At 46.1% G+C, this 27,429-nt stretch overlaps 1 protein-coding gene across 4 annotated transcripts in view; it reads right to left on the reverse strand.

Annotated features, from left to right (window-relative positions):
* ALPK1 (alpha kinase 1) overlaps positions 1 to 27,429 on the reverse strand; it is an 88,698-nt gene that overhangs the window by 32,323 nt on the left and 28,946 nt on the right. For 3 of the 4 annotated variants that reach the window (XM_087735770.1, XM_087735771.1, XM_009470551.2), the window contains 11 exons: positions 21,550 to 21,748; positions 19,475 to 19,534; positions 17,706 to 17,792; positions 16,921 to 16,997; positions 15,238 to 15,333; positions 14,622 to 14,726; positions 12,153 to 14,193; positions 11,257 to 11,410; positions 10,019 to 10,181; positions 7,213 to 7,399; positions 2,954 to 6,623 (listed from right to left, as the gene is read on the reverse strand). In XM_087735770.1, the coding sequence (XP_087591896.1) occupies positions 6,427 to 6,623; positions 7,213 to 7,399; positions 10,019 to 10,181; positions 11,257 to 11,410; positions 12,153 to 14,193; positions 14,622 to 14,726; positions 15,238 to 15,333; positions 16,921 to 16,997; positions 17,706 to 17,792; positions 19,475 to 19,534; positions 21,550 to 21,748 (3,366 nt within the window). In that variant the 3' untranslated portion in view covers positions 2,954 to 6,426. Of the gene's footprint in view, positions 1 to 279; positions 427 to 2,953; positions 6,624 to 7,212; positions 7,400 to 10,018; positions 10,182 to 11,256; positions 11,411 to 12,152; positions 14,194 to 14,621; positions 14,727 to 15,237; positions 15,334 to 16,920; positions 16,998 to 17,705; positions 17,793 to 19,474; positions 19,535 to 21,549; positions 21,749 to 27,429 lie in introns of those variants that run through there. The other variant, XR_015699522.1, reaches the window with a different exon arrangement.

Below are 27,429 nucleotides of genomic sequence, written 5' to 3' on the forward strand. Positions count from 1 at the left end.
CACACCAAATCCTGTAAGGGCTCGGACTTTGCAACATTTTGCCTTTATTATGTGTGGATTTGGCCTGTACAGCCCTGATTCCCCTACCATACGGGCAAAAAAAGTCTCAAGCACTCATCTTTGATACAGTAATCTTAGTGCTGCAGGCCACCTGCACAAACAGAAATCCTGGAGGGATTTTTTTTTTTTTTTACTTGGTGCAGGGTGCTGTCTTACTACAGGGCCAAATCTTGCGTCTTAAAGTCTAAGCCTCTTTTGCTCTGACAAGCTAACTTGTACCTTCAACTTAAGAATATAGCCTTCCTTCAGCTGGTGATGCTGCAGTATTTGTGCCGGTCCAGCAAACTTCTGGCAACCTTCTCATGCTTGTGACTTCTTGTACCAAATTCAGATTTCTGAATAAACGGAGGTAGCAATCTTGCAATGCTAGGATTTAAAAGAAAGCCTTTAAAAATTGATCGGAAAAAAAAAATCTCTTTGGGATGCTGAATGAGAGAGCGTGCCTGTGACGGAGGGTCGCTCGGCGCTTTGCAGCGGCCGGCAGCGTGCAGGGAGGGAATACGGACGGTGCCGGAGCGGCTGCGACACGCAGCCGTCCCCTTTCCCTTGCCTCCCCTCCCCCTCCTTTTATTAAAAAGAAGAGAGACTGGACCAAAGCTGATGGCATATTTACCTTCATGAGTTTTAAAAAAAGTTAATTACTGCTTGGAGCAAGTTGGTATGGCTGTCCTGAGCTGTCTTTTATTAGTAGTCGCCTTCATTAATTTCCCTCGCTGGATTTGCTGCTAATAGCTGCTTGGTCCTGGGCAGCACAAAGCAGCATCTGTGCCATTGAGCAGAAAAGCGGGAGTCAGGCAAAGGGGGGCTTCGGGAGGGGGACGACGCCGTTTGCAAATCAACCTCTATTAACGTGATGGCCTGCTCGGAGGGGACGGCAGCCCCGGTAGCCAGCACAGCAGTTTGGGCTTCACTTGGCTCTTACCGAGGGAGGAAAGGCACCCGCTGCCAGCCGGGGTTACCCTGCCCTTCGTCGGCTGGGCTGCTCAGGCACCCCTGGGTGCTGGCTGGGAAGCGGGATGCTGGCCCTGTCCCTTCCAGCAGAGGCATTAAGCAGCATCTAGCAATAATCAAATTATTAATAACTTGGTATCTTTTGATGAAAGATACACTCCATCTTAAAAATAGCTTGACAGAGACGTTTTCCGGTTAAAGAATGGGAGGCAGTTCTATTTGGAGGGTTGGCGTGGGCAGGCTGGGGGGGCCGGAGGAACCACGGGCTCAGGCGAGCCGGGGCAGCGGGCGGTTGCGGAGCCGACAGCCCCATCTGCTCCCGCTCTGCAGAGGGATGTGGGAGATGATTTCATCCAAGTGGAAAAAAAAAAAAAAAAGAGGGTGGCGTGTGCCCTTCCCGGGAGAGGGGTGAGAACAGCAGAGCTGGGGAAGGCACCTGGGTGCCACTGCCGGGACTTCCCTCCAAGGCAGCAGGTGACGGTGGCAGTTATGAGTCAATACTTTGCTGCAAATATCCCCATTTTGGTTATTTCAAGGGAGCAGCGGTTACGAAGGTACGTCGCACCACCTGTAAACAGCATGGTTTTCCCAACACGCACGCAAACCTAAAGATCCAGCTGCTGGGAAAACTCCCACGCTGGGTGCCAGTTCCATGCCTGGAAGAGCAATCCCTGCTCCCAAGCCATCCAGCGGGAAGGAGATTGCCGAGGAGGCTGGTGCTGCCGCGTTCAGCATTAGCGCTGAATTTTGCCAAGCAGAAGAGATTTGGCAGGGCAGGCTGCCTTTCTGAGCTCGCTCACGTGAAGCTTTCCCCTCAGTACCCATGAATAGCTCTTTCTGGTAAAGGACCGATGCCTAAATCCAGCAGCTGGGCTGTCGGGGCAGCTGATGCCGGGTTTATGGCAGCGGGGACGTGCTGCCTCGCGTGCAGGGGCTGCCTCACAGCTGGAGGGGTCAGCCCGCGCCCGCTCTCCGCTGGCCTTAATGGCCCAGGATGCCGCTGAGGCGGAGGCAGAGGGACAGCATCAAGCCCGGCTCAGCCTTGTATTGTCGGAATAACTGAATTCCCTTTTACATTGCATCTTTTGTAAGAGAAGTTCCCCAAAGCGCTGCGTAGTGACATTTGGTATTGGCAAGAGAGTGAGAAAATCATTCTGCCTGTGGTTACTAGGCTTTTGTTGCATCAACTTGGTCCCTCTTGATATCAAATGTACTTACTAATGAGTACATGACACACAGCAAACGAGACCTCTGCCTTTCACCCGGATACCTGCAGAAAGGTAAGCGGGAAAAACCTCTTTAGCCAAATATCTTCCCTGAAGGACAGGAAAAGTGTCATTGCTTTGTCGAGAGCGGGACGTCTTTGTGCCTGACTTACTGCAGCGCTTACGCCGGGTGTAAACTCAAGTCCTTTAGTTGGCCTCTTTAGCTGAGAGGAGGAAATGTTTCTTCAGACTTTATGTCCCTCCAGTGAATGATAATATTTCACTGTACCAGCAGAAACAACACAGTTTCACTCGTTTTGTAGGGACCCCAGGGTGACTGGCTCTTAGTAGTCATACTGAGCTCTTACGTTGGACTTTGGAGGGTGTTATAATTAATCAAGCCCAAAAAGCACCCTCGGTAGCAAGTTCCTTAATAAAAACCACTGAATTTCTAAGAAAAAACCATAATAAAAACCACTGAATTTCTAAGAAAAAACCAGAACCAACCAAACCAACAGAAAAAAGTATTCCCTAAGTCTTGCTTGGTTCAAATGACTTTCTTCTGAAACCAGAGGAAATAGCAGAACAACCATTTTTTCAGTCAGTAGCTCTAAGATGAAACTTCCAGCCAAAATATTAAATGCTCCATCATCAGTCTGCGTCAACTCTTTATTTCCCCCAATAATCACCTATTTATACACAACTATGAAGCAATAATTTAAGTTCTGTGTGTTTCGGGCCATCTACGTGTCTACGTTCTTCAGGCGATGAGGTTATAGAGCACATAAATCCAGGATTTCCAGCATCGAAGCCCCGGCTGAAGACAGAGTGTCCGTATTTGTGAAGGACTGAGACCTCTGAATTCGTGCCCAAGCCTGTAGAGAGTAAGACGGGCAGCAACTACCAGGTTAAACATGATGATGTCTGTTTTAACAGGGAACCGGACAAGATGATAAACTTGATAGTAACTCTTAACTGCGAGTAGCCCTAACCTCGGCTGAGATGGTAAAACGTATGCTACAAACCAACAAAAGAAATCGGCTGCTAAATGCAAATATTAGGAAGAAATCAAAATATTAAAATTTCCCACAGATCCATTTATTCAGGAGCATATCTAAATACATATTTTTTTCTCTTTCTTCGAACAAGAGGCATAAGCTGGAAAAGGCATTACTTTCCAGGGGTCTCGAAACTGCTATTATAGCAGACATCGCGGGGCCGGCTGTTGGCAGCGTATTAGGACACTTTGTTCTGCAGAGATTGTCCGGGAGGTTTTGTTTTGCTTCTAATTGTCTCTATAGAGAAGGGAAAGCCTCTGCAGCGAGGCTTTAACACAGCATCTCTGCCGCCTATTAATTCCTGAGATCTTGCTAACTAGCTTTGTTTCCTCTTCAGAGCTCGGCGCTCTCTTTTGCCGGAGCACGAAGCTATGTATGCACAGCGTTTGTCACTTGGTTAAAGCCAGCATTTCCCTACTGCTGCAGACAAGGGCGGCCTTTATTGGCTGCAGAACAAGATAACGGACTTAATCTTCCCAGTAACACGTGAGTTTTCATGTATCACTTTAATCTGCGAAACACTGGGGCCGAGTGTACCGTCACATGCCGATTTTACTTTTCTATGAGCGAGTGACTCCCCGGCTCAATGATGGATTGTTTGCTCGCTTTTAACAACAGTCAAGATGGTGAATGCCCCGGGGTGATAGACAGTGTGCAATGGGAACGGCAGCAAATCTGATGGCCCAGTTCAAGTTCACCTGACAAAGCAGAAGCAGTCTGCAAGCAGCATTCGAGAAAGGATTATTCACACTAGCATTATATTTTTGAATGCATTTTTCTTCCTGCGCAGCTGCCCAGCTCCCCAACACTGAAGGTTTATGCACCATAATAAAGAGATTTAATTTTTTTTTTTTTCTTCTCTTGCTTCTCCCTCTTTACACCTAGTTCTAATGGGTTGGTGCAGCGATAGGGCATCTTTCCAAACAACTCGGCACAAACATCACCTAGAAAACAATAGCATTGCTAAAAAGCGGGAACAAAAGCCTAAAAATCTCTGCTGGCTGCAGAAACAAAAGCGGATGGTTTTGTTAAAGCTAACTCTCTGTTGGGGACCCATCTTTTTGTGGAAGTTTGATGCTGTGTTCCCTTTCTCATCAGGCAAATCTCCCCAAAGAAACGATCCCAGCCTTTGAGCTCGGGGGCAGCGGGACGTCAGAGCTTTGGAGGAGAAGAGAAGAATTGGAAATGAAGGCAGCTTTTTACTGCTGATGGAGCGGGAAAGCTACCTACCATTTTTCAAGTTAAGAACCCCGCGATACAAGTGGGAGCGTGCATGCACATGCCTGCGCACAGACATGTTCCAGAGGTGCTGGCGTGCTCTTGGAAGAGTAAAATCTAGGTCTCATCGTAGTTTCTTTTGGCTGGAGAGGCAGCAACAAATGTTCGCTCCAGTCCTGTGTGTTATTCCAGTCCTATGTGGCGCTGTTAAGGGGAATATGTATAACTGTTGCTTGAACTTCCCCAGAAGTAGCTTTTCTGCCTGCCGGTTAGGCTAGTAACACCAGGAAAGATGTGCTGGAAGAACATAAGATCGCTTTCCTTCTCCTGTGGAACAGAAAATGCGCTGCAACCTGTAGATGCAAAGATATGCCCTCCGCTTTTAATCAAAATCTGCAGTGCATCCCTGACAGAGGCTGAAACAAGCATCCTCCTGTAAGCCCATGCAGGTGAATCACCCATTGGAAATGAAGGTTGAGGCCCACTCGCCCTGGCCAGGTAACTCATTAAAAGCCTGCCCACAACAGATTTAAAACGGACGGCTGAATTTTTTCACTAGTCAGCACATTTGATTTGAAAATGCTTCTTTCATCATAGTCTGAATTTGGGTAATATTGCCATGAGTTGTTTCTATTTTTTTTTATTTCAACCAGGCACTCCAGTAGGCTTAATTCAGCACTGAAGGGGTGCAGCATTTTGCGAGAGGAGCTCCCATCCCCTCTTTTTTATGGGCTGTTTTCTCTACAGCGTATGTATTTGGTTCCTTTCAGCTAACCAGCCTGCGCGGGAAAAAAAAAATAAAGATTTCAGCTGTTCGGCTAGAATTCACAGAAGTTGGGAGGGCATTGCTTTCCTCTGTGCGCTTCTGAAATTTACTGTGACAGAGTAACTCTACCCATCGGGTCTCTCGGAGGTAGGTGAGTGGTTATCAGTATGTGAATTGCTCTAGGTGTCGAAGGAGGTCACATGAATGAATTGTAAGCTTTAGTTTAAAAAAAAAAAACAACAAAAAAAAACAAAAAAAACCCACAAAAGATTGTTTCATAAAAAGTAAAAGGCTGCAGCTGCCTCTAACCCAGGCAGGCACTACTGAAGCATGTGGCCAGCATACATGCCACAGGCTGTTTGGTCCTGGTGTTAAAAATCAGGGGCTGTCTGAGTATGCTCGCTAACAACCACAAACAAAATCCGCGGTGCTCATCGTTTCATTACAGGCAGAAGAGATGTGCTGTCCTGATCTTCTCTTGGGGAGGTCTTCTGAGAGTTTGTTAAATGTAGCAGTCCTAAATTATTCATGTAAAGCATCTCTTGGTTCAACAACACTATTTTTCCCTTGCAGAGCAGCAGAGTTTTCTTGGCTGTTACAGTTAAAACCGTATTTCCACGTGTTTAGATGTTGTGTGGTCACATATGCACATACACGCACACACCCCTCCGAAAGAAACTTTGGTTTTTTTGAAGCAAACCAAAACATTACCATTTGCTCCCTGAAGCGTTTATACAAGTTTTGGAAAATTTTACAGATGGTTGAAATACAACTCTCTGCTGCTGTCTCACTCCATCTCATATTCCATTTCCAAGGAGCAGATGGTGCCTATTGCCCCTACTGGGTCTGAATGGATTAGAAGTTTATACAGTCTTGTAGTACACCCCTAGCTGAATTTGGGAGGGCGTTTTCTTACTCTTCTTATGTTTTTCTGTTAATTCTTACAAATGGCTATAACGACATGAGGTTCAAACGGTACACAGGAGGGTAAGGTGGTATTACCAGCCTGGATGCAAAGACCAGAACTTGCGGGTAATGACTGACCTGACTCAAGTGGGTAGTATCTCAGTGGCTCCCTTCTCACAAAGTCAACATGCTCCTGAAGGTGCGTAGGATAAAATACTGCCCAGCTTATGGGTCATTCTTTGTGTGACTGTCTTGCGCGAGTCTACTTTGGCAGCTCTACTGAGGGTCTTGTTAAAGCGAGGCAGCGACAGATTTCATTGCACTCCACGTGTTGATTATTAAAGAAGTAATAGATCCCTTTCTTCCCGAAGTTGGAGCGTGAAACATCTTTACTATTAAGAGAATGAATCTGGGGGTCTGTGAGGTAGATGAGGCCTTTCCCGTTACCTGTCACCCAACCTGTGGAAGAAAGGATACATCTTGGTATCGAACATCACAGCCTTTGTATTATCGTACGCAGGACTGCCTGCTCGGCACAGCCCACGCTCTGTTAACGTCGCTTCAGCGATACCCAGTGTGCAGCTATGTCAGCAAAAGCAGAACCCTAAGAGGTACATCATGAATATTTAACGAAACGAATATCCCAAAGATACCTGTGTGCTAAAGGTTGAGTCTGAAAGGTTTTATCCTGGGCTCTTAACCCAAGAGCTGAACAGGGGACCTTTTTTTAGGCTTGCCAATTTTAGGAAAGAAGCAGCGTGACAAAAGCCGCTGCCTCTTTTAGTGGTTCTCCTTTAGATGGTTCCACAAGGCACACCCTTGCAGACTGGCTTTAGTCTAATCGGATGCAGCTCACTCCACGACATGAAGCTGTGGCACACCCGGGAGCATGCGGCTTACGTGCTCTTGCTGCGATGCAGTGGAGAAGAGCAGCCCTGCTCGAGGCCAAAACGCACCTGCACATGCCTCCCTCACTTTACATCCTTTATCTAGCATATTCTGCAACACGAGAGGACACGCAAGAAATGAAGTTCCCTGTAATACAAACCTTGCAGATCAACGACGACGTCTGTTCCGTTGGAGAACTCGTAGGAGAAATGACCGTAGGCCAGACCGTACTCCGTGGCTTTGTACTCATTCTTTACTACCTTCGTGTTATTGGACAGCTTCACAAACTCCCCCAGGATGTAGGGCTCCACGCTCACACATCCTTTTATAGTTCTGTCTTCCAGTATCTGAAAAGAGAGTGTAAATGACAGTCATGCAAGCAGAGATGTGAAAACAAGGATGCTAAAGCTCCTCTAACTGAAGTCTTGTTTTTTCCTCCTAGAACTTTCCATCATAAGGTGGATGGAAAGAGTCTTCATGTCAACCCACTGCTGATTCAAGACACAGGCTGTTTAGACGAGGAGCTCACATTTAACTACAACAAAGGGCGGTACAAGATCCAACACAAAGTCAGCCTGACAGGGCAAACTCCGCGAGCAACGAATTCTAGAAATATCTAGTTTGTCCAGCAAATAGGAAACTTCTTTCAGGAGACTATGTCTAAAGAATAAGATAGAAAGCTGAAAGGATTTGGGTAATCCTGCACCTGGTCCTTCTTCAGTGTGTAAATAACCAGTGGGAGGGTTTTGGGTTTGTTTTTTTTTTTTAGTCATTTCTATGTTCAGAGACTTGTAAGTACTGATGCCAGACTCTCATTAGGCCTTATTAGCGAGTGGCATAGAGCCAGCCCTAGTGCCAGAATGGCTAACAGAAACAGTAATATGCGTAGCATGCTATCATATACCTACTCATAATGAAAGAGTGAGTTCAGCGCTGTACTGTGGAGGGTAGCTCTCTGTATTCAAAACACAAGTCGAATGGAAGGTTAAGCATAAGAATAAAGAAAAGATCCTTTCCTTTCCCGCTAGGGGCTGGATGTCAGCTGTAACCTCTGTGCCAGGTCACCCAGATGCGGCTCCCGCCTCTAACGGTCAGGCTGGGTGCTGGCACAGCAGGGCCATCTGTCTCGCGGCTTTGCACGCTGTCCTCACAACCATCGTGCGGAAGAAAGAGGGCAGAAGCAAGAGCTGTCCTGGCTACAGTTACCTGAACCACGCAAGGCCAGCATGATCCGTGCGTTAAGACTTGAGGGCATGTCTATTGCAGCCTCCTCAAACTCCACGTGTTCAGAACGGAATGGGCAAACAAGCATCTCCCACGATCAAAAGTGGCTGTTGCTTTGGTTGAGCGCTGGGTATTTTAGCAGCTGGGTTTTGTTGTTTAAAGAGACTAACCCCAAAGTGCTTTTTCTTGAAACTTTTAGCTTCAAGCTCCTTGTTTTTTCAACCCGCTCAAGAGAGAGAGTATTTCGCATGACTTTCCTGCCCCTTTCTCCCAGGCTCTCTCAGATAACTCCACATCCCAGCCAGCTCTCAGCCACTGCGTTGCTGTGGCTCTTAGGAGCCCATCTCTGAGGCTGGCCCACTGGGACGGAGGCACAGAAATGCTCCTCAGTGAGAGGTGGCTGATGGATCCATGGCCTCGCTGAAGCCCAGGGCCCTGCCAATTCCACCAGCCTTTTTGCCACCCGTCCACGTACCCTCAGCTGCAGGGAAGGCAACAGGCTTTTCCTTCTCCTGACTGAGTACAGCACACGCAGGTGGAGAGATACCAGCTGTGCCGGCGGGTACAAGCGGAAAAGGAGCAGGCTGTAGAGCATTAGATCAGCGGTGAGGTTGTGTCAACGAGTTAATTGAACTGTGGTTTAAAGGTGTCTGTGGTTTAAAGGTGTCCTATTCTATGCTAAGGGGCTGTTATTGAGGAAAAGAGCTTTTTGTGACAGCCATTTGAAGGATGACCGAGCTGCCAGCGTGATACGGCCATGAAAAATGCAGGTCTCACTGAGGGTAAGGATTCCTATTGCCTCTGCAAAAGACATGGGGGGGTCTCAGGGGAACGCTGTACAATTCTGATCATCAGTATTTAAGAATTGTGAATTTGAAGTAGAACAGGCTCAGGGCTTCACGGACGAGCAGGGGAACAGAGACCTGTATCGTGAGGTGACGCTAAAACAAGCTTGGCTTCGCTAGCCTAGACAACAGAGGCTGTGAGGGGATGTTATGGCTGCTCCTTCCTTAAATCCAGGCCTCGGTGAAGTTGCAAGACAGACAATAAATATAAATTGACTAATTTTAGGTTAGAAAACAGCAGAAATTTTCCAGACATCAAGAGAGCAGCTCTAGAACAATTTCTTATTGGAAGCAATTAAGTTTAAAATACAAAACACAACACGGCCGCTTTTAAGATAGGGCTTAATGAGTATAAAAAGGGATTATGCAGTGTTGTTGCCTGCGATATCAGGGCACCAGATCCGGCGAGTCACAAGTTGGTCCTTTGCAGTCCTGTGTTCCTGAAACTCGGCATCGGGCAGAAAAGGCCTCAAAGTTGTCCTGCAGCAAACCAACTTGTCTGCAAGAACCTCACTTGCTGGGTTCTAGTGAGGTTTAGACATTTTTGTGGTGCTCAAAACAGGTCACTTTGCTGTTCAGATATCATAACTATCCCTGAAAACAGATGTTCAGGTACTGTTAGGTGATCTAAAAGGCTGGGTAACTCCTGGGCTTTGTTTACAAGTGAGTTTCTGACTTCTGACAGGACATGGCATCTTTTCTGCCAGTTCACCCATGAACTTGTAGCTCTGTGGGTGTCTTCTGTCCTGAAATGAGCAAATGCAGCTACCAGGTAAGATCACATGAATGCCAGCATGTCATCTAGAGGTGGCTTAACTGCTAGTATTTTCAAGTCAAAATGGATTTAAGACACTCTTCCCATCAATTCCTTGGTACTGCTTAGAAGACAGTCCTTACCAGGAGTACTGCAGATGGGATATAGAAGATTTGGGTAGGGACCTTTTGCTCGTACAGCCTTTTGTTGAATTCCGTCACGTAGTACTGGGCAGTCATTTGCCGTTCCACGTCACTGAAATGATGAAGAAGTCCTTTTTCTTCTTTATATTCTTTCCCAACATACCTAAACAAAAAGAGAAGTGCTTGGTGTAGCCAGATTTGCAGCAGACTCTACCTGGGAAGCCCTACTTGTGATAGAGAAACATCACTACAAAGCAGAGCTTGGCTGTTCAGAAGCCAAGCCAGCTGTTGGTGATGCATTTAAAATGGCAGTGATTAAAGTCGTGGGTTTTCTTCTTTTATAGCTCTTACAGGCATAAAATGCTGTAGTCATCAATCAAATCCTAGGATGGGGGTTTCATAACACCGGGATGTTTAAAGTCAACTCTTCTTGACTCTGAGGTACTCAGAGGTACTTAAAATACTGTTCTTAACCCATAATAATTCATAAGCTACTTATAATAACAATCCAAAATCTGCAATTAGCAGTTAGCAGAGCTCTCCTGGTGCAGAGGTCATTGTGAAGCAAATAGGTGATTTTAACCCTGCTTTCTGAGCAGATGTATCCATTGCCTAAACCTGCTGTTAAAATTAAAGAAAAGCAACTGAAACACCTTTCTGCCTATAGGTATTGTGAGATATATCTATATCTGTATCTATCTATATTGCTAATTCTCTAATGCAAAGATGGAGGTCAAATAAAAAGGAAGCAACATTTAAGCTCCCATGAGATTGTCCCAGCACAGACACAAGTGAAGTCAGGGCTAAGAGCTGTCATGAACAAATGAACGCTAACAGGGCTGTTAGAAGACAACAGTGAAGTAGCTTTTTCTTCTCAGAAATTAAAAAGTAGAGAGTTAGACGGAGCGATGGGAAAGACTGCCAAAATGCCCAAGAGATTTGGGGAAGCCATAAAACATTCTTGCTACGGAAAATCAGTCAAAATCTAACCAAATGTAAAATAGGTTGAAACAGACCAAAGAAACAATCTTCTCCTGCTGTGACTATTATTTCTGTAGTTGCCCAAGGAAAAAATTGTACCATCTTCTGAAAATACTTGATAAAAGCTACTGTCTAACAAGGCACTGGACTAGCTGAATCAGAGGTCTAAGACTAATCTTACCAGATGGTTTTCATTCATATTTACACAAAAGTAGCATTGATAAACGTTTTCTTTCAGAAACTGGTTTGGTCAATACCTTCCCAGGCTTTCTTCTTGGTGCAGGAAGTGTATCCAAAATGCACGTCTCTGTTTGCCTTCCTTTGCCACGTTCAGGTAGTCCCCAATGAATACAGCCGTCTCTTGGCCTGTCCAGAGGCCTGATTTCTTCGAGTATTTTAAAAGAAGAGCAGCTACAAAAAGAAACCACTATGAGTAGAACGGACAATTCCACAGGACTGCTCTAAGCCTGTGCTGAGGGATGAAATAACCAGCACCCGGGAGAGAAGATATCCAGGCTCCTCTGAAAGCAAAGCACAGGGCTATAAAATATACGCTAAGAGGTACCTAGGTGCAGAGTTGGATATTTTACACTAAGGACAAAAAATTGCTAAATGGGCTTGAGACATGCAAGATGGGATGAGCCCTAAGTGGCTTTTACTTAACGAGCTCAATGAGGCAGCCTACAGTGGTGTTGCTCCTAGCTGTGTGTCTGCATATTAAGGTATAGCTGTTCTTTATGATTAACTTAATAATCATTATCTTAAATACACAGTTTGCAGGGATGAAATGTGGAATCTAAGCGGGCGACAAAACCAGAGACTCAAGTAATGGAGTAGAAAGGGCTTGATGAACTGGCACAGGCAGTTCAAGCAGCCTAAGTTACCTCTGGCATGAAGGGACTGAGTGGGCACGGAGATGGAGCCCATTTCCATGAAGCTGCGACTGATGTGCAAATGCGTAAGGAGGAATAGGAGAAAATGGTTCAAGGTTGTGTTCTTCCATTGCTAAAATTCTTAAACAAAACCTCATAAAACAGTGAAAAATTAAGTCCTAATAAAGGACGACTAAAACATTGTGTTAAAAAGCCTGAGTCAAGACTGTTCTCTGTGGGAGCACCTGCGTGAAAATGCCCATCGCTGTGTGGAAACTTACAGTATGCTTTACGAAGCTGTCTAGACTCAAAAATTCCAGTAGGCCTCAGTCTCCGGACAAGCCAATTATGTTCTACCCCTGCCAGAAGCTGCATGTAATCGTCGTCCCTCAGAAATCGAGCGTCAAGGATTTCTTCCTTCGTTCTCCCAGGCATGAAGATAAAACCACTTCCCCTTGGGTTCAGAAACGGACTTTCAGGGGAACTCTTGGGCATCTGTGCTGATCCGTAGCATGAACTCAGAGACGAACTGGATTGTCTCTTGCTGCTCACCATGTTCTGAGACTGTTCTTCATCTTCTTCAGTAGTGGCACAGTCGAAGTGATCAGTTATGGATATCTTTCCCCCCGAGGGCAAAGCTGTTGGTGCACTGGGAGTTGCCTGATGCTCTGGAACAGCCGCCGTAGGATAATTGTTTACTAAGTCTCCGATACTGATGAAATCGAATTCAGTGTCATCTACCGTTTCTGCCTGGACGTCAACTTCAGGCACTTTGAGAGACCTGATTCCCACCACGGCAGATTTCCTCAGCCAGTCACGCACGAAGGAGTCGCTGGCCATTTTCGGCTCGATGCTCATTGACAGTACAGAAGCATCCCCATTTGTGGGGGGACGCGCGTCGAACGAGGGATCCTCTGTGCTATCTACAGTTTCTCCTTCTGGGGCGACTCCCAAACACGGGCTCCTGGGCTGGGAGGCGGGGGCACCTCTGCCCTCCCTGCCGCTGTCCTTCATCCTGCGGCCCAGCTCCCCCCGGGAGGAGGCTTTCTCCTCCTCTTCCTCCGGCCTCGTAGGAACAGAGCAAGGAGCGGAGAGGGAAGGAACCGCGTTGTTCACCTCCCCTGCTTTCTTTTCCGAAGAGCTCTTCGCACGGTGTCTTCCCTCCCGCAGCTCTTCTCCACGAAGAGATGCCTTCTCCACCAGCCTCCCGGCGAGGGGCGTATCTACCTCTACGGAACGCTGAGGAGATCCCCAGCAGCTACGCAGAGGCTCTCGAGGAGAACGCTGCCAGGCTCTGGGGGGTAATGAGCGCAAGCATGCAGCTTGATGGTTTTCATCAGTTTCTGTGGTGCAACATTGCTCCTCCGCCGAGCCCTTTTCCTGCTGCTGCCCTTCCCTGGGAGACTCTTTGCTGCTGTTACAGTTTAGTTCCTCCCAGCTGGAGGAGTAACTCGATTTTGACAGCTTGCACCAAGAGCTCTCTGAAGTAGTGGTTTGACTCCTGTTTTGCCATCTGCTGAAAACACTGTTTTCATCATTTATTTCTGTTTCTAATGCCTGAATCTCTTCATCGAAGGAAATTTTCATCGCATTAGAACCGATGTATTTATTTCTTTGGCCACTAAGTCTCTCGGAGCTGTTTCCTGCTGTTGGGGAATTCAGCATTTTCGCAGTGCCTTTCCTCTGGTGCACTGTTTCTTCAGTAGTACACACAGTGTCTATGGTTTTGGTTTCTGTTCTTAAGGCTGTGACACAAGCTCCCACTTGAGTCCCTCCTGATGCGGTTTTATGAATCCTGCAAGTATTTTCAAACACTTCACACACCGAGAGATGATGCTGAGAATGCATGGCAAGGATTTTCTCAAAGTTGACTTCCCGTTGCAGGATAGGTTTTTCCACCGTGCCTTTGTAACTGTCTGGAACGTAAGACCTGACATCAGAATTAGGGAAGCTTTCCACTTGCAGGCGCTTCTTCACGGATGTGATCAGAGACATGATCTCCTTGGCAAGCATTCCTTTCTCTTCCTCTTCTGTACATGAAGTGCTGTAGGAATGCAGTTTTCCCATGGCTTCTCTACACAGCTGACTCACCTCACGCAGCTTCTCACTCTCCCCATAGAGCCATCGATGCACGGTTGCGAGGCAGAAAGCTGCTTTAATAAAACTGTGGAGCTCCTGCTTGCTGGTGACGTGACTCTTGCTGTTCTTGGTGAGGAGGCCGATCTCAAAGGATTCTTTGGCTTCGGACAAGTAGAACTTTCTCTTTTCTGGGGGACAGTCCTTGGAGTGACTATAGGACAGCAAACACACCCCACGGATGTTCTGGGAGGGGATGAAAGAGGAATGAAGGAATTAAAAACCTGGACTTCTCTCAGAGATAAATAAAAGGAGGAAAAAATACATTTCTCCCCCTTATACAACTTGAAGCAAACGTCAGCCCTAACCGCCTGCCGCTGTGTTTTCTGGAGGAAATAATCTTCTTTTTCTTTTGAAATACAGCTGTAGTTACAGGAGAAGCAGCATTCCCAGATGGGCATGAAAACCCGTCCTCTCTCTGTGGACAGATACCGCTTTCTGCCCATCTGTTTAGCTTCTGATTGGAGTTCAGAGCAACATATAGCATCATACCCACGACACAGACACAATACCCTGTATGATGCAATGTTTGAAAGCCGGATTAGAGCCAAATTTAATAGCTTGGACTCTTCTCTTATACAAATAACACTTCCAGAATGAAGACTAATACTTACCACGGCTGTGAGGACAAACAGCGGGGTGTACTGGCTGTAGGCTGCCGCTAGTTTGCAGGCCTCAGCTGCTGATAATAAGCGATGACTGAACTCCCGGAGAAGGCTCTAGCGAAATGAAAAAAACAAGAGGGAAAACCTCATCTCAAAGGCTTTCTTTTCAAAGAGACGAGTCTACCTGGTAAGCAACCCTCTTAGATTGAAGCAAGGCAGCTTGGGATTTGGTTCTTGTCTGTTGTAGATTCCCTGGGCTCTCTGAGACCTTTGAGTCTTGATAGAGCGCAGCATCATATCTTAAATGACAGCAGCCGGGTCTGTTTCTGCAGGAGCGTTTTTGCTCAGGTTTACCATCGATGTGTCATTTTTTGACCCTAAGAATATTCTGTATATTACACGACACACACGTTCTATAAATACTCTTAGTGTTTTCTTTTTCCTGAAGCAAGGCATTCTTCCATCTAGGTACTAATGAAATTTTCACGAGGAGCAATGGAAGTGTCTTCAGCCCTCTCGGCACAGGAGAGGAACCGGAGGAAGAACAAAGTGTGGGTGAACTGGGGACCACAACATACAGTCCATCTGAAGAATCTACACACAAATATATCAAACCAAGTCTTACCAGGTCAATCTCAGCATTGGTTTTAAAACGTACGTAATCCTTCTCATTCATGGAAGCAAAGATGTCTGCCATAATACCCAGGGAAGTAGCAATTCCCTGAAAGAGACATGGAAAATTATCATAGTGTTTTTCCCCTTGTATTTTGACTTTTACTGCTCACAATAAAGCAGGTTCTGTGTAGAACATACCAGGGGAAAAAAAAAAACAAAAACAAAGCAAACAAACAAGATCCAAAGAGAAGCACTGCTAAGAAATTCAGAGATGTCATCTTGGTAGGGTTATATTAATTTCAACTTGCAGCCTGGTGGATACTGAGGAGTTTCCATGACTGGCAGCTACCCCTCCTACCACTAGCTCTAGGTTTCAACTTAAACAGCATTGCATTTTCCTCAGCATTGCCTTTTCCCAAGGTGCTGTTTGTGACAATGAAAGCGAGTATCTCGCAATACCACCAAAAGCTGCATTAAGCCCTTGGCTAGTCATATCTGAAAAAAAGATTCCATCTGTTTTACCGTTGTTTTTCAGAGAAGACCACAGAAAGCCAAAAATTATGTTTAAGAACTGGCCAGTTGGTCCCAGTCTTTCTAAAAAAAAATCCAGGGTGACAATGTCTAGAGAGATGATAGAATTAATAAATGCTCATCATGCATGGCCTAAGAAAACAAGCATCTTTTTTGACACACTTCCCTAGCTTACTGCACTGTTTCAAAAACAAATAAACAGAGTTGGACAAAAGTCAAGAGTTCTTGGTGTTGACATAATTGGGGTTTTTTGGTAATTAAAATAAATAATTTTTTGGTAAAAAAATAAAACGGGAATGTGTAACACATAGATCTATGAACTTGCTAATTGTCTCTCTCTCTGGAAGATTTGATCTATACGTGCTAGCTAAGGATCTGCCCAGCTAAACAGTTAAGACGACCAGAAAGTATCCGTATGTCTTCCACAAAATTCACTACACATCTTTGCTCCCACAGAAATGTTCTGAGCTTCAGGTCAAGCTTTAAGGTATGGCAGAGGAGAGGTGACAAGGTCTGGTTTTGTGGCAGATCTTATGCCGAGGTACAATTACAAAACTTCTCAAAGCATCACCCTAGGACTTGTAAGACTCAGGTTCACATTCCTCTTTAGCTATGGACACATGGTGTGACGGTTGCTTCATCCACAGCGGGAAGATTAGCGCGGCCAAGCCTCACCAAGGTGTTAAAGACAGATGCGGTAGCTGCTGCAAGGTGTTCCGATACTGCAGTGCCAGGGAACATCCATCACCCACAACAGATTGTGTAGTGCAGCTCCGCAAATAGACATGCTTGGTTACTAGGAAAAAAAGTTAACCTTAGTCTTAATAAATAAATAAAATCTGTGGCTGCATTCTGGGATTAGTCCGCCCTTGTCAGAGGCACCTGCGACATCCTAGGTGATGGTTCACTTCAGATGAGTCCGCTTAATGAAAACTATTACTTTCATTCCCCTGCAGGAAAAAAGGTGTCCGTAAGCCTGTGTATGCATGCGGAAACAATGTGCAATACAGACTTCAGCTAGAATATTTGTCCTGCACATTAACCTTGTCTGAGGTGCGTAATTGAAACATTATTGCCAGAAGACTTCTCTGAAGTAAACAAAAGCTCATCTGGAATGATTATTAGATTGGCAAGGATACCCAGAGCGAAAAGGAAATACTACCTTTTTATCTGGTTGCGGAAGTTTGAAATATCCCACAACTGAAGCCCAAATCAACTCTGCCGCCTCATACCACATCCCTGAAATAAATCGGAAAAACAGTCACTAAGCAGATTACTGCTACAGATGGCTTTCAATAGCTTATTTTACACCTCCTTGGGTCAGGAGCCCTCAAAACAGTATAACACCATACCGTGGCATTTTTTGCTTTGGTGACACTGAACATTTATCAGTTTCCTTAACTTTTGGCTGTGCATAAACACACATTTTATGCTCACAAAAGACTTCAGCTCAACAGTCATGGAAGAAGAAAGGTCACATCAAAAGCATAAAATTAAGGCTGTTGGCCTCAGGTACCAAGCCCTGAATACAAGAAGCCCACCATGCCAAAACTGAGGGATTTTCTTGTCCTGAGAGAAGAAACTGCTGTGATGTACCTGTGATAAACTACAGCAAACAGCAAATTTGGGAAAAGCGTTAGCAAACATGGAGTAGCACAGGGAAAAAGGGAACAACATTTCAGAATGCTCCGCGACTTCTGGTAAGGTTAGTAATAAAATTATCATTTCTAAAATGCGTTTGATTGGTACACGGCTCTAGGTCCTTGCTGCAAACAGATGGGCGCAAAACTCGTTTTCTGTGGCCGTGTTACGGGCATCAGGCACGTGTTCTACACAAGCTCAAACTCTGACATATGCCAAACGTACCATTTTAAAGCTTGACTGCAAAGGAAAAAAAAAAAAAATTGGGGAAAACCTTAAGCAGACGTTTATAGAAAAAAGCCTTACCAAGCTTTTGCAGAATCTGTCCTCTGATTTGTAAGCAGACTGACTGAACGAGAATCCTATCGCTCTCCTTAGCGTATCGCCAGGTACCTGCAGAAAGAATGGAAAAACTCAGTAGAGAATGTAAAACATTGCTGTCATTTTATGCCTCTGAGGGTAACCCAAATCCCAGTTAAATTGCCAGGATTCTCCCCATTGAATTCAGCTGGTTTGAGTCAGAACTTACAGTCAGAGAGATGACAAAGTGACAGTGCGTTAAAGAATACAAGTAGACAGCTATACGGGTATGCAGCTTAAGTGACAGCTATATAGAGCATAAAAACAACCTAAAAAGTGGAAGGTAACTCTCTTCTGCAAAGCAACAAAAAGTCGTATTATACAAACATTGTAGAGAGTTCCACTACAAAACAGTCAAAAGGATTAATATGGGCTATCTTTGTTGTCACCAGTATATACAGCAGAGCAAAGTACTTTTAACCGCTGGCAAAACATGTTTTCTTTTCAGATATCGGTATCTCATGAAGATTAAAACAAAAGTTTTCACGTTAACACAGTATGATTAGTTACACAAAGTCTTCCATTATCAAATCTACGTTGGATTTCAGAATAGAATACGAAATAAAATCACTAAGCTTTCCCAAGTATTGTGAACATTTCACTGCAATTCTCAGCCTGAAGTATCTGTTCAACAACACATCTTCAATGTTAAACAAACAAGTATTATCACTGAATATTATGAAAATAATCTTAGAAGAAAAGCATAATCCCGAGCGAGCTGAAATGCAGTGTTTCGCATAGCCAGTCCTACGTTAATAGTGATAGCTGGTATCTTGTTTAAAGCCCTCTTGCCTGAAGGCCCTTCTTGTGTAAGAATCTCAGTTTCCCATGAAAAACAACCCAACAAAACCCAGAACAGGCTTCTTAAATTTTTTAAGTTTCACGGTTGTAAAGAAACCTGAATGTATTGACTAAATAAACCCCGAAGGCTAAGAAAATGGAGAACAGGTATAAAACCCTAAAATGCGTTGTCTCAAAACCATAACTAAGTAATAGTTATGGACGTCTGTCCAAATTAATGAATTCTTGCCATTAGAAATACTACCCATCCCTCCAGATCTGAAACAAGCCACGCGACCAGCAGTATAGTCGTTTGACAGAAAGGGGGGGGAAAAAAAAAAAAAAGTAATTTCTACAAACACCATCATGCATTAAGGAATGGTCCCATTTTTACAGTTTTGCATGTCTACCCAGCAACAGAAGAAAGTGCTGCAAGAACCAGGACTTAATCTCTTTTTTTCTTAACCCCAAAAGATACTAAATAATTGTACTGCAATCTGCTATAGATCCAGAATAAAATATTGATTTAGTTGGTAGGATCAGTGTCAATTTGGAGGATCAGCATTACTCTAACAATCTGGATTTTGGGGCGGGGGGGGGGGGGGGGGCATGTGTTAGCTTTCTAGATCATTCAATTGCTTGAAAATGGCCCCCATTTTAAACTTCTCTGGGCAGAGAAATTAGTAGGAAGGCTGTCAATCCAGAATATTTACCCACCCAAGTGAAGATATTCAAGGACAAATTATGGAAATTTCAAAACAAAGTTGCAGTTTCCACCTTTTAGCAAAGAATGGTGAAGAAAAGGGAAATGTGATGTAAGGAGTCGTTACTGAGGTCAGACTGGCTGTATTTGAAGCTTGTGTGGCTGTCAAAATTAGTATCAAAAATCCCACGAAAATAGCAACTACGAAACTGGAAAAGAAATACATACGTACCTGTTGCTCCATTGTCATTAATAAGGCTGCTTAGGATATATTCAGCTTTTAAAAGTTTACCTGATTAAAAATAAAAAAAAAGATAGAAAATGAATATAAAAAATGCATCCTGTGGCATGAAGTAAACAAAAATATTCATCAGCGAAAGCCCCTACAAATTGTACTCTTCTTCCCAGCGCTGTCAGTGTGTCCACACTTAGGTTAAACTTTCCCACTACGTATGCGCTGCAGATGCCGCCTTCGTGCTCAGGAATCTCTTTGACACCGGCTGTTTCACATACACCATAAATATTGCAGAAAACGCTGACGATGCAACTGTTTCTAGCCAGACAGTTGCTTCAGAAAATCTCATTGAGCAGCTGTATGATATTTAACCCGATGCACCCCAGTATCACCTGCACAGAGATTTGTTGCTGTCAATAGTCATAAATGTACATGCGCTACATTCTACAATATGTAGTTGCACAGTAAGATGAAATGACGTATGTATCTGCTTTACTTAACACACTACACATTCCTGGAGGAGCGCTTCTTTTTAAAATGCGACCAAGGCTTCCTTGAGTCGAGCTCTGGTATTTCTGTTGAACTTCTGTGCATGCTGTCTACGTTTCAAAGCATGGCTTCAGTAAACCGACCGCGAGGAGGAAACAGACACCTCTCCGTTACGGGGGAGGCTTAAGGCGTGGTCTTAGAATAAACCCAAGCCCTGCGGCGTAGGCAGGTGGCTCCAAGCACTCGTTTCTCCCTCTGCTCCTTCCCATGCGTTGGGCTGCTGCAGGATTCAGAGCAGGGGAGATGGCAACAAGACTGGGGCAGGCACTGAGCTGCTGGCCACCCCACCGGTAGGGATTCCCTGCTCTTCTTTCTCTTGCAGTAGAAAGCAGTCTAGCCTGCTTCCTTCAGAAACAGAGCTGCCGGTTTCTGTCCCAAGGAAACGGGGGTTTTGGAAACCCATTTTGGTCTCGCTGGGGAGGTCACTGGGAGAGGAAGCTCTGCAGATGCACCTCAAAGCCAGCTGACTAGACGTCCCACCTCAGAAAGCGCAGCCGCAGGCTATGCTGCCTCCCTGTCACTCTCTACCTAGCTTTTAAGAACCATCTTAAGCACAGAATATATAGCCAAAAAACATATAGAAAGGATGCAGCATGCAACACAAGGTGGGGATTCTGCTTTTCAGCCCCCTGTCATAGGGCTCAGAGGTTTTGTCGCATGGCCGGAGTCAGCCGTGGCAGGCTTGATGGGCTGCAGGAGACGCCTTAGTATCTAATTTCACCAGCTTGATTGATGTTGAACCTTGCTTTTTGTCTCAATTGTCCGGCTGAATTCAAGAAGGCTGCTCCAGCCAGCGAAGCAGCGCAAGCGCTGGCTGAACTCGCCCACCCGTTGGAGTGTGCCGGTACCCAGACACGATGGCAGCGGGAGAATGAGAAGTCCACAGCCACAAATGAAAACAGCTGTGCAGGGAACTTACAGTTCTCTTTTCTGCAAATAGAATATTCCTCAGTTGGGTTTTCCAGAGCAGGTTGGTCTGGCTTTGTTTTCTTCTCCCCAATGGGACAGTGGGAAGATACATTAAAAATCCTTCAGGTGTTGCCCACGTTATAGGAATGATGGAATTTTTTTTTTTTTAAATCACTTTATCCTCGAGGGGTTGTAAGCTGCATTGTTTGCATAGTCAAGTGGTCCCACTGACCAAAAAAAAGCAGCTGGGACAGTGCAGAGAAAATGCCTGGATTCTAATTTACTTTTTCAAGGCCCTTGGTCAGAAGTATAGCAATTCAGATATCCCTGTTTGAAACCAGCAGGGAAGATTTGTTAAGGAACAAAAGCTCCAATTAGTATTTTCCACACCCTTTCACAATTTTCTCTCCTGCTTTTGGCTCTGAAACCCTTTATACCAGCCCCTTTGTGCTAGTGAGAGGAGCTGGGAGGGCTCAAGGGGGCTGGGAGCGGGCTGTGCGTTTGAAAAGGTGGCACCGGGGCCGTAAGCATGTCATCCCCAGCAAGGGACAAAGTGTCTTCTTCAAAGTCAAGTAGTTCCTAATTGGGCTTGAGCGGAGAAAAGGGAGCGGTACCTGTGTTGACGGAGAGGCGAGCTTGGCGGATGAGCACCTGAGGACTGATGGGCGCGGTGGGCTGCAGCCTGTGCAGCCCCTTGGCAATCTGAAGAAGTTTGCTGGAGGCATCGATCCAATACAGGAACCGGTCAATCAGAAACACAATAGCAGTTGCCGTTACGCAGTCCTTGACCGTGATGGAGGCTTTCAAATAAACCTGAAAAGAACACCAGTGCCATGGGGCAGCCTTGGGGAAACTCACCTCGCCAAGGCTCAGTGAACTGTCTCCAGAAAACACCCCGCTTTAGTAACCCTCTGCCTAACAGTGCTGCCTGCGTACCATTTCAGGGCAGACGGGATGTCCTTAGTTATTTGCTGTAAGGTGGCTACGCAGTTTTACAGCAAGTGAAGTACTGAACATGACGAGAAGCAAATATTCACTAGCAATTAAAAGGCTGTCCCGAAATTTCTACTCGCCTTATAATCTTTATGTTCCTAGGCACTTATATAATGGAGAAAGTCTTTGTGGCAGTGATCAGGTAGAATTTATTATAACCTATAATTATGACTATTCCTTGTCATATTTTCATTTTTAAGGTAGGAAGGTTCCAGCTGTTTATTTTGTATGAGCCGTAGATATCGTTCCTGATTTTTCTTTTTGGTCTTTCTAATTGTTGTTTCGTATTTGGAACCGCATAATTTGGTGGTCTGTTAATGAACATAAATCATCCCCAGCAGATTACTAGTAGTAATAACAATTAGTTTAAAAGGGGACCGTGAGCCTGGAAAGACTGGAAATGGCCAGTATAGCCATTGTCCCAGGTGGGGCTCGAGCCACCCACTCCTTTGCACTCCACAAACAAGCAAACAGGCCAGGAGTCCGATGCTTTTCCCCTGCAGGTCATATTTAACGACCACTAAGTCTGTATGAACTCTCTTGGATTGTCACATCGACACGAGGAATCAGCCAGAGCTCCTGAGATAGCATGCTGTTCAGGAGGCCAGCAAGGACAGCCACGAGGAGGCACGCAGCCTCATGGCGGTTGCAGAAGTCCACGTGGGCCTGGGGACATCTACCAAAAACCGACCCCTTCGCACGGTTGGTACTTCTGCCTGGTGGAGCGAGGAGGTGCTCCACACGCCGACATCCCGGCGATTCCCTTCTTACAGGTTTGTCGCACAGGATGGGGAGGATGGCATCCAGCCATTGTTTCACTGGAACAGTTGCCTGAAATACAGCCTGCGCACAGGCGGAGCCAGCCAGCCAGCCATGTCCACGAACTGCTTTAGACACCGCTCAGGCTTCTTGGGCTCCTCCCCAGCCTCATTTCTATTCTCTTTGCTTTTAGCTCAGAGCCCCACAATCTGACAACAAGACTCGTTCTTGATTTTGAGCAGCATAACCACTGTCTGAGGCGTGCAGGAGAAAGCGCACGTCAAATCGTTTGCGGCATACGGCAGGAAGGCCGGCTTGCAGCACCGATCTGTCTGCACTTCAGCAAGGCGGATTTGTACAAATTTCCTTTTTTTTTTTTTTTTTTTTTTTTTCCCCTGAGCCCAAGTTGGATTTTCTAAGAGGACAGCACTTGAAAAGGATTCCTGGAGCCCAGCACGCACAACTCCGCTTGTGCCGGCCAACAATGGAGGAATCCCCCTCTCCAAGCACCTGTAAACTGACACTGCAAACCAGCCATTCGAAATGCTCATCAACAGGCCATATATTTAAGCACAGAGCATCGCCTAATCTATTTTTTTTTCCTCCCCTTCTTCCTTTAATAGATCGGAGCACAAAAGCCTGAGAGAGGGTGACCTACCAAACAAAAGGGCCTTTGAGTTCCTCGGAAAAGTAGACTTGGAGGAGGATGGAAGGAATCCAAGTGGCCCTATTATTTCCACTTGCACTAATTAGACATTTTTCTGTCAGCTATTGAGCACTGCTGAGAGGCCAAACTCACTGAATTCATTTCTAAAGTGTTTACAGAAGTTTGCATCTGTTTGTGTCTCTTCAGGAGGAAAATAAGCACTTCAATAGCATTGTGGAAAATCTAAACGAAGCATCCTATTCTGAAGGGCTTGGCAGTCTTGCAGCTGCATAATTTAACTCTCCGCTCAATGCCGAAACCTCTTGTGTCCCTCTCCAAACCCAAATGGACACAAAATGTAGAAAAGTCAAGCCAGGGAGAGAAACTCGGCTATTTTTTTTTTTAAAAGGCAGGGCTGCATGCTGTGTGGCACACAGAAACACGGTTCGATGTCAATCTTTGCAATTACGTCCCCCCCCTGTTCCGAGCAGTACACCGAGAAATTAATACCCGCTCTTTTCATTCCCTGCCAACTCGTGTGGCTGGAAAATTCCTCAGCACCTACAAGCTAATGCACCGGCGTGCTGGGCACGCACCCAAACCACGCACAAAGACCCTGAAATGAAACGGGGGAGCGGCTCCCGGTCACCCAGCCCAGACCCGGGGAAACCCTGTTGACTTCCAAGATGTCACAGCCCACCCCAACACAATCAGAAACTCGGCGCCGCTCGCCGCAGCCGGGCACTTTGTTCTGCATAGCGGGCTAGCGCCCTAAACAGATTTACTCACTTTCTTTACCGCTTTAAAGCCGACGTAGGCGCATCTACAGAGAGAGAGAGAGAGAGAAAGAGCGAGATACGGGCGCACTTTGTTTTCACATCTGTGTCCATGATGTGAAATGCATATGTCTAATTGAGTTTATGACACAAAGGGAACCTCGCGGCTGGGAAGTGGAATCAGGTGGTGAGAGAATTAAATTTGCACCAGATTTCTATACATGGACCATTGGGGAAAATGCAAAACAGCCTTTAGTGAAGGGGTTTTTCTCCTTAATGGCGATGAGTGGGAGGGTGTGCTGTTTGCATGGTTTCCTGCATTAGCGGGTTAGCTCCTCCTCATGCCAGGGCTGAAGTTTGGGTCCCAGCTTTGGGTTCAAAGCCACGACGCCTCCTTTGCATTGACAATGGGGGCCGCTCCCAAGAGAGGGGAGAAGCTCAGAACCGGGGCCATCTGGCACTAGGACTGGCAGGAAAGCGTCAAAGGGAAATTATTGGTGCATAGTAAATGAGGACGAGGAGGAGGGGAAGAAAATAGGGGAAAATCTTTATGTGGCAGCTGATGTAAGAGGAATTACAAGCCCAAATAAATGAAATATTGATTTAATCCACTCTCTCTGCCCTCTTTATAAAGCGAGGATCCCGGAGGCAACCCCCCCTTCCCAGCCTGCGGGCTCGGGAGGGTCCCCTTTGGAACAACGCCTCTGCAAGCGGCGAGGTTAGAAAGCAGGGGGAGGAATCATTTCATTTTCAGAGTGTCCCCACAGTTTTGCAGACACTCTAGATTTCTGTGTTTGCTTATATCCAGTTGTCTCAGACTGTTTCAGGCTTTGTTTCATTTGCAACCGCAGTTGAGGTTTAAAATCTTAAAACAAAACCCAAAACAAGAGCAGTCGACAAAGAGTTTCTAATTCGGTGCACAGGGCAGGAGTTTCAGTGGCACGTACTTCCAGGTGCTTCAGCTCTCTCCCAAGAGCTGTTCCTAGTTAGCACTTCGCTGAACCCTAACAAATTACCCGGTTTTCTTTCCCCCTACGTTCATCCCCTGTCAGATTAAACAGAGAGTCACACCACCAATGGATTTGGCTGAAATCTTTCACCCTTTTACCCCACGCGCTGTTAGCAAAGCCTGTCTTTCCAAGAGACCAAAGCTGCTGTCACCACATGGGACTTCTCTATCAATCTCTGCCTTTCAGCTGGCAATCAGAGCCCACTCGACAAATAACAAGGAATTAAGCCTCCCACCACCTCTGTGATGGGCAGAAGAAAGCATGTCCGTGAGGTGCAGACGGATATGCTTGAAACACGGGGCAGTCAAGTCACAGAGTAAATAGCTGCAGCCCGAGGAATAAGAAGCTCCTGGACACTTTCCCCTCTGCTCAGAGCAGCGGAGAACCCCATTTAATGGCTCGAGCTCCTGAAGCTGTTAATTAGCTCAAGTTATTCATCCTGAAGGCAAGGGAGAGTTGCGTGTTTATTCAATGGGAGCAGCATTAGGTCCATTATTAGCCGCTCAAAACACCGCAGAATGGGTCAGTTTTTCACAACCGACCGCATCTTGCTTCACCAACTGAGAAAGCAGTAGACCGAGAATAACCTGCTTTTCTCAACAGCCCCTCCTTTTTGCAATTTAACTCGCCACTGATTTCATTTTACTGCTATTGAGATATTCCACGTGCTGCTCTGGGTTTCCGCTCTCTAACTGAGGGCCGTCGCTGCTTGCAAGAAGCAGAGCTCCAGCAGACCGGTGCCTGGCGAGTGCGGCTGGCAGGACCAGCTCCGTCCCTTGCAGGACGGAGAGGGCCTCCCACAGCCACATCAACACAAAGCAGAGAAGGCACCGTCCCTGATGGAGCTCCTGTTGGCAGGCACCTCTCAGTGCTGGGTACCGGTAACGAAGGGAGTGCACCTATCCATGGGAGAACCATCTGCGAGATGAACTTGAGCGGTCTTGGGAGGGAGGAAAGCCGCAGGCAGCTCAGGCTGCTGAACAGCAGCATTTTGGGGCGAGGACAGAAGCAGGACCCTTTAAAGTGCCAAGGAAGCTCCTCGAGGGGGAGCTCCTCGGAGCCTCATGTATCTCACAAGGCAGCAAGGATTTGGGGGACCGCGGTCATCTGCGGGAGCGCCTGTTCTTAATTATTACCAAGGATAGGTGCAGCAATCATTTTGTCGTCCTGATCTGTCCCACTGTGCTCAAGCTCTAGACTATTTATAAACTATCATGGCGATTCCCTGTGGTACATTAAAACACTGTGTTGAAGGGGATATTGTAATACCTAAAAATAGCTAAGTGCCAGTGACAGAACCCCCTGAGAGGGCGGCATCAAGACCATTATAATCAGCTAAAAAAATCCAAGAGTCTCTTCCCTAAATCTGCGTCCTCAAAACATCAAACCACTTGAGTAGTTTAATTTGGAAGGAAAACGCAACATAGCAATCTCAATAACACAACATTTAAAGTCTTTTCCAGAGAGGAAATACTCCATGAAGCTACATCTGAGAAAAGGAAATCCTACCCTCGAGCAAAGCGAACTGACAGCCCTACAGGTACCCAGGATCAGACTTCCCATTTTTTGATTTGGTGCTCCACATAAATTCTGCTGTAGTTTTCCCACATAGGCAGCGGAAGACCGAGCGCTTTGCAGCATTGCACGCTGGCAGCACCAGGGCGGTCGCCCTGGACAGCTGCAGCTCTCCTGCCTGCACCTGATCTCTGGTACTTCTCACGTACAAAGCCTCAGGGATTGCGCAGCGTCAGGGAGGCCGGGGTGCCACGGATTCCCTCTCGGGCCGAATTCAGCCCACAGCCGCAGCTCTCCCTTACGTCACTCTCCGTTTCACTGGGATCACCCAAGAAGAGCTCTTATGAGGCAGGTAGCAAAAGGTCAGCCTGAACAACCAAGATCCCAGGGCTACAATTTAGGGCTTTAATTCTCCTGTTACCACACCAACAGTTAGAAGGAGGAGAAAAATAAATCCTCAGCCCCCTCTTTAATTCTTTTTCAAAGGCTCCCAGCTCTTAAGTGCCACACACACACCTAAGGGTAGTTAGGGCACGTCCCTCAGAATGGTTTCCCTAATGGCGATCCATCAGCAGTAATTAGCCAAGGCCCAGGCAAGGGCTGCGGGGCCTTATTTTCTACTCTTTTCAATATTGCCATTCACTCCCACGAGATTCTGCGCCAGCAGGGCCAGGATCCACAGCAGGGAGCACGGGGTCAGCCTGCACAGCTCCCTACAGCGGATGCGGAGGGACCTGCAGGAGCCCTACTCTTGGGGTCTTTCCCTTTTGTATTCGCACTGTACCTATCCCAGCA

Source organism: Nipponia nippon, unplaced genomic scaffold (genome assembly GCF_047370975.1).
Source record: "Nipponia nippon isolate SJK-2023a ecotype South Korea unplaced genomic scaffold, ASM4737097v1 scaffold_6, whole genome shotgun sequence".
Classification (NCBI taxonomy): domain Eukaryota; kingdom Metazoa; phylum Chordata; class Aves; order Pelecaniformes; family Threskiornithidae; genus Nipponia; species Nipponia nippon.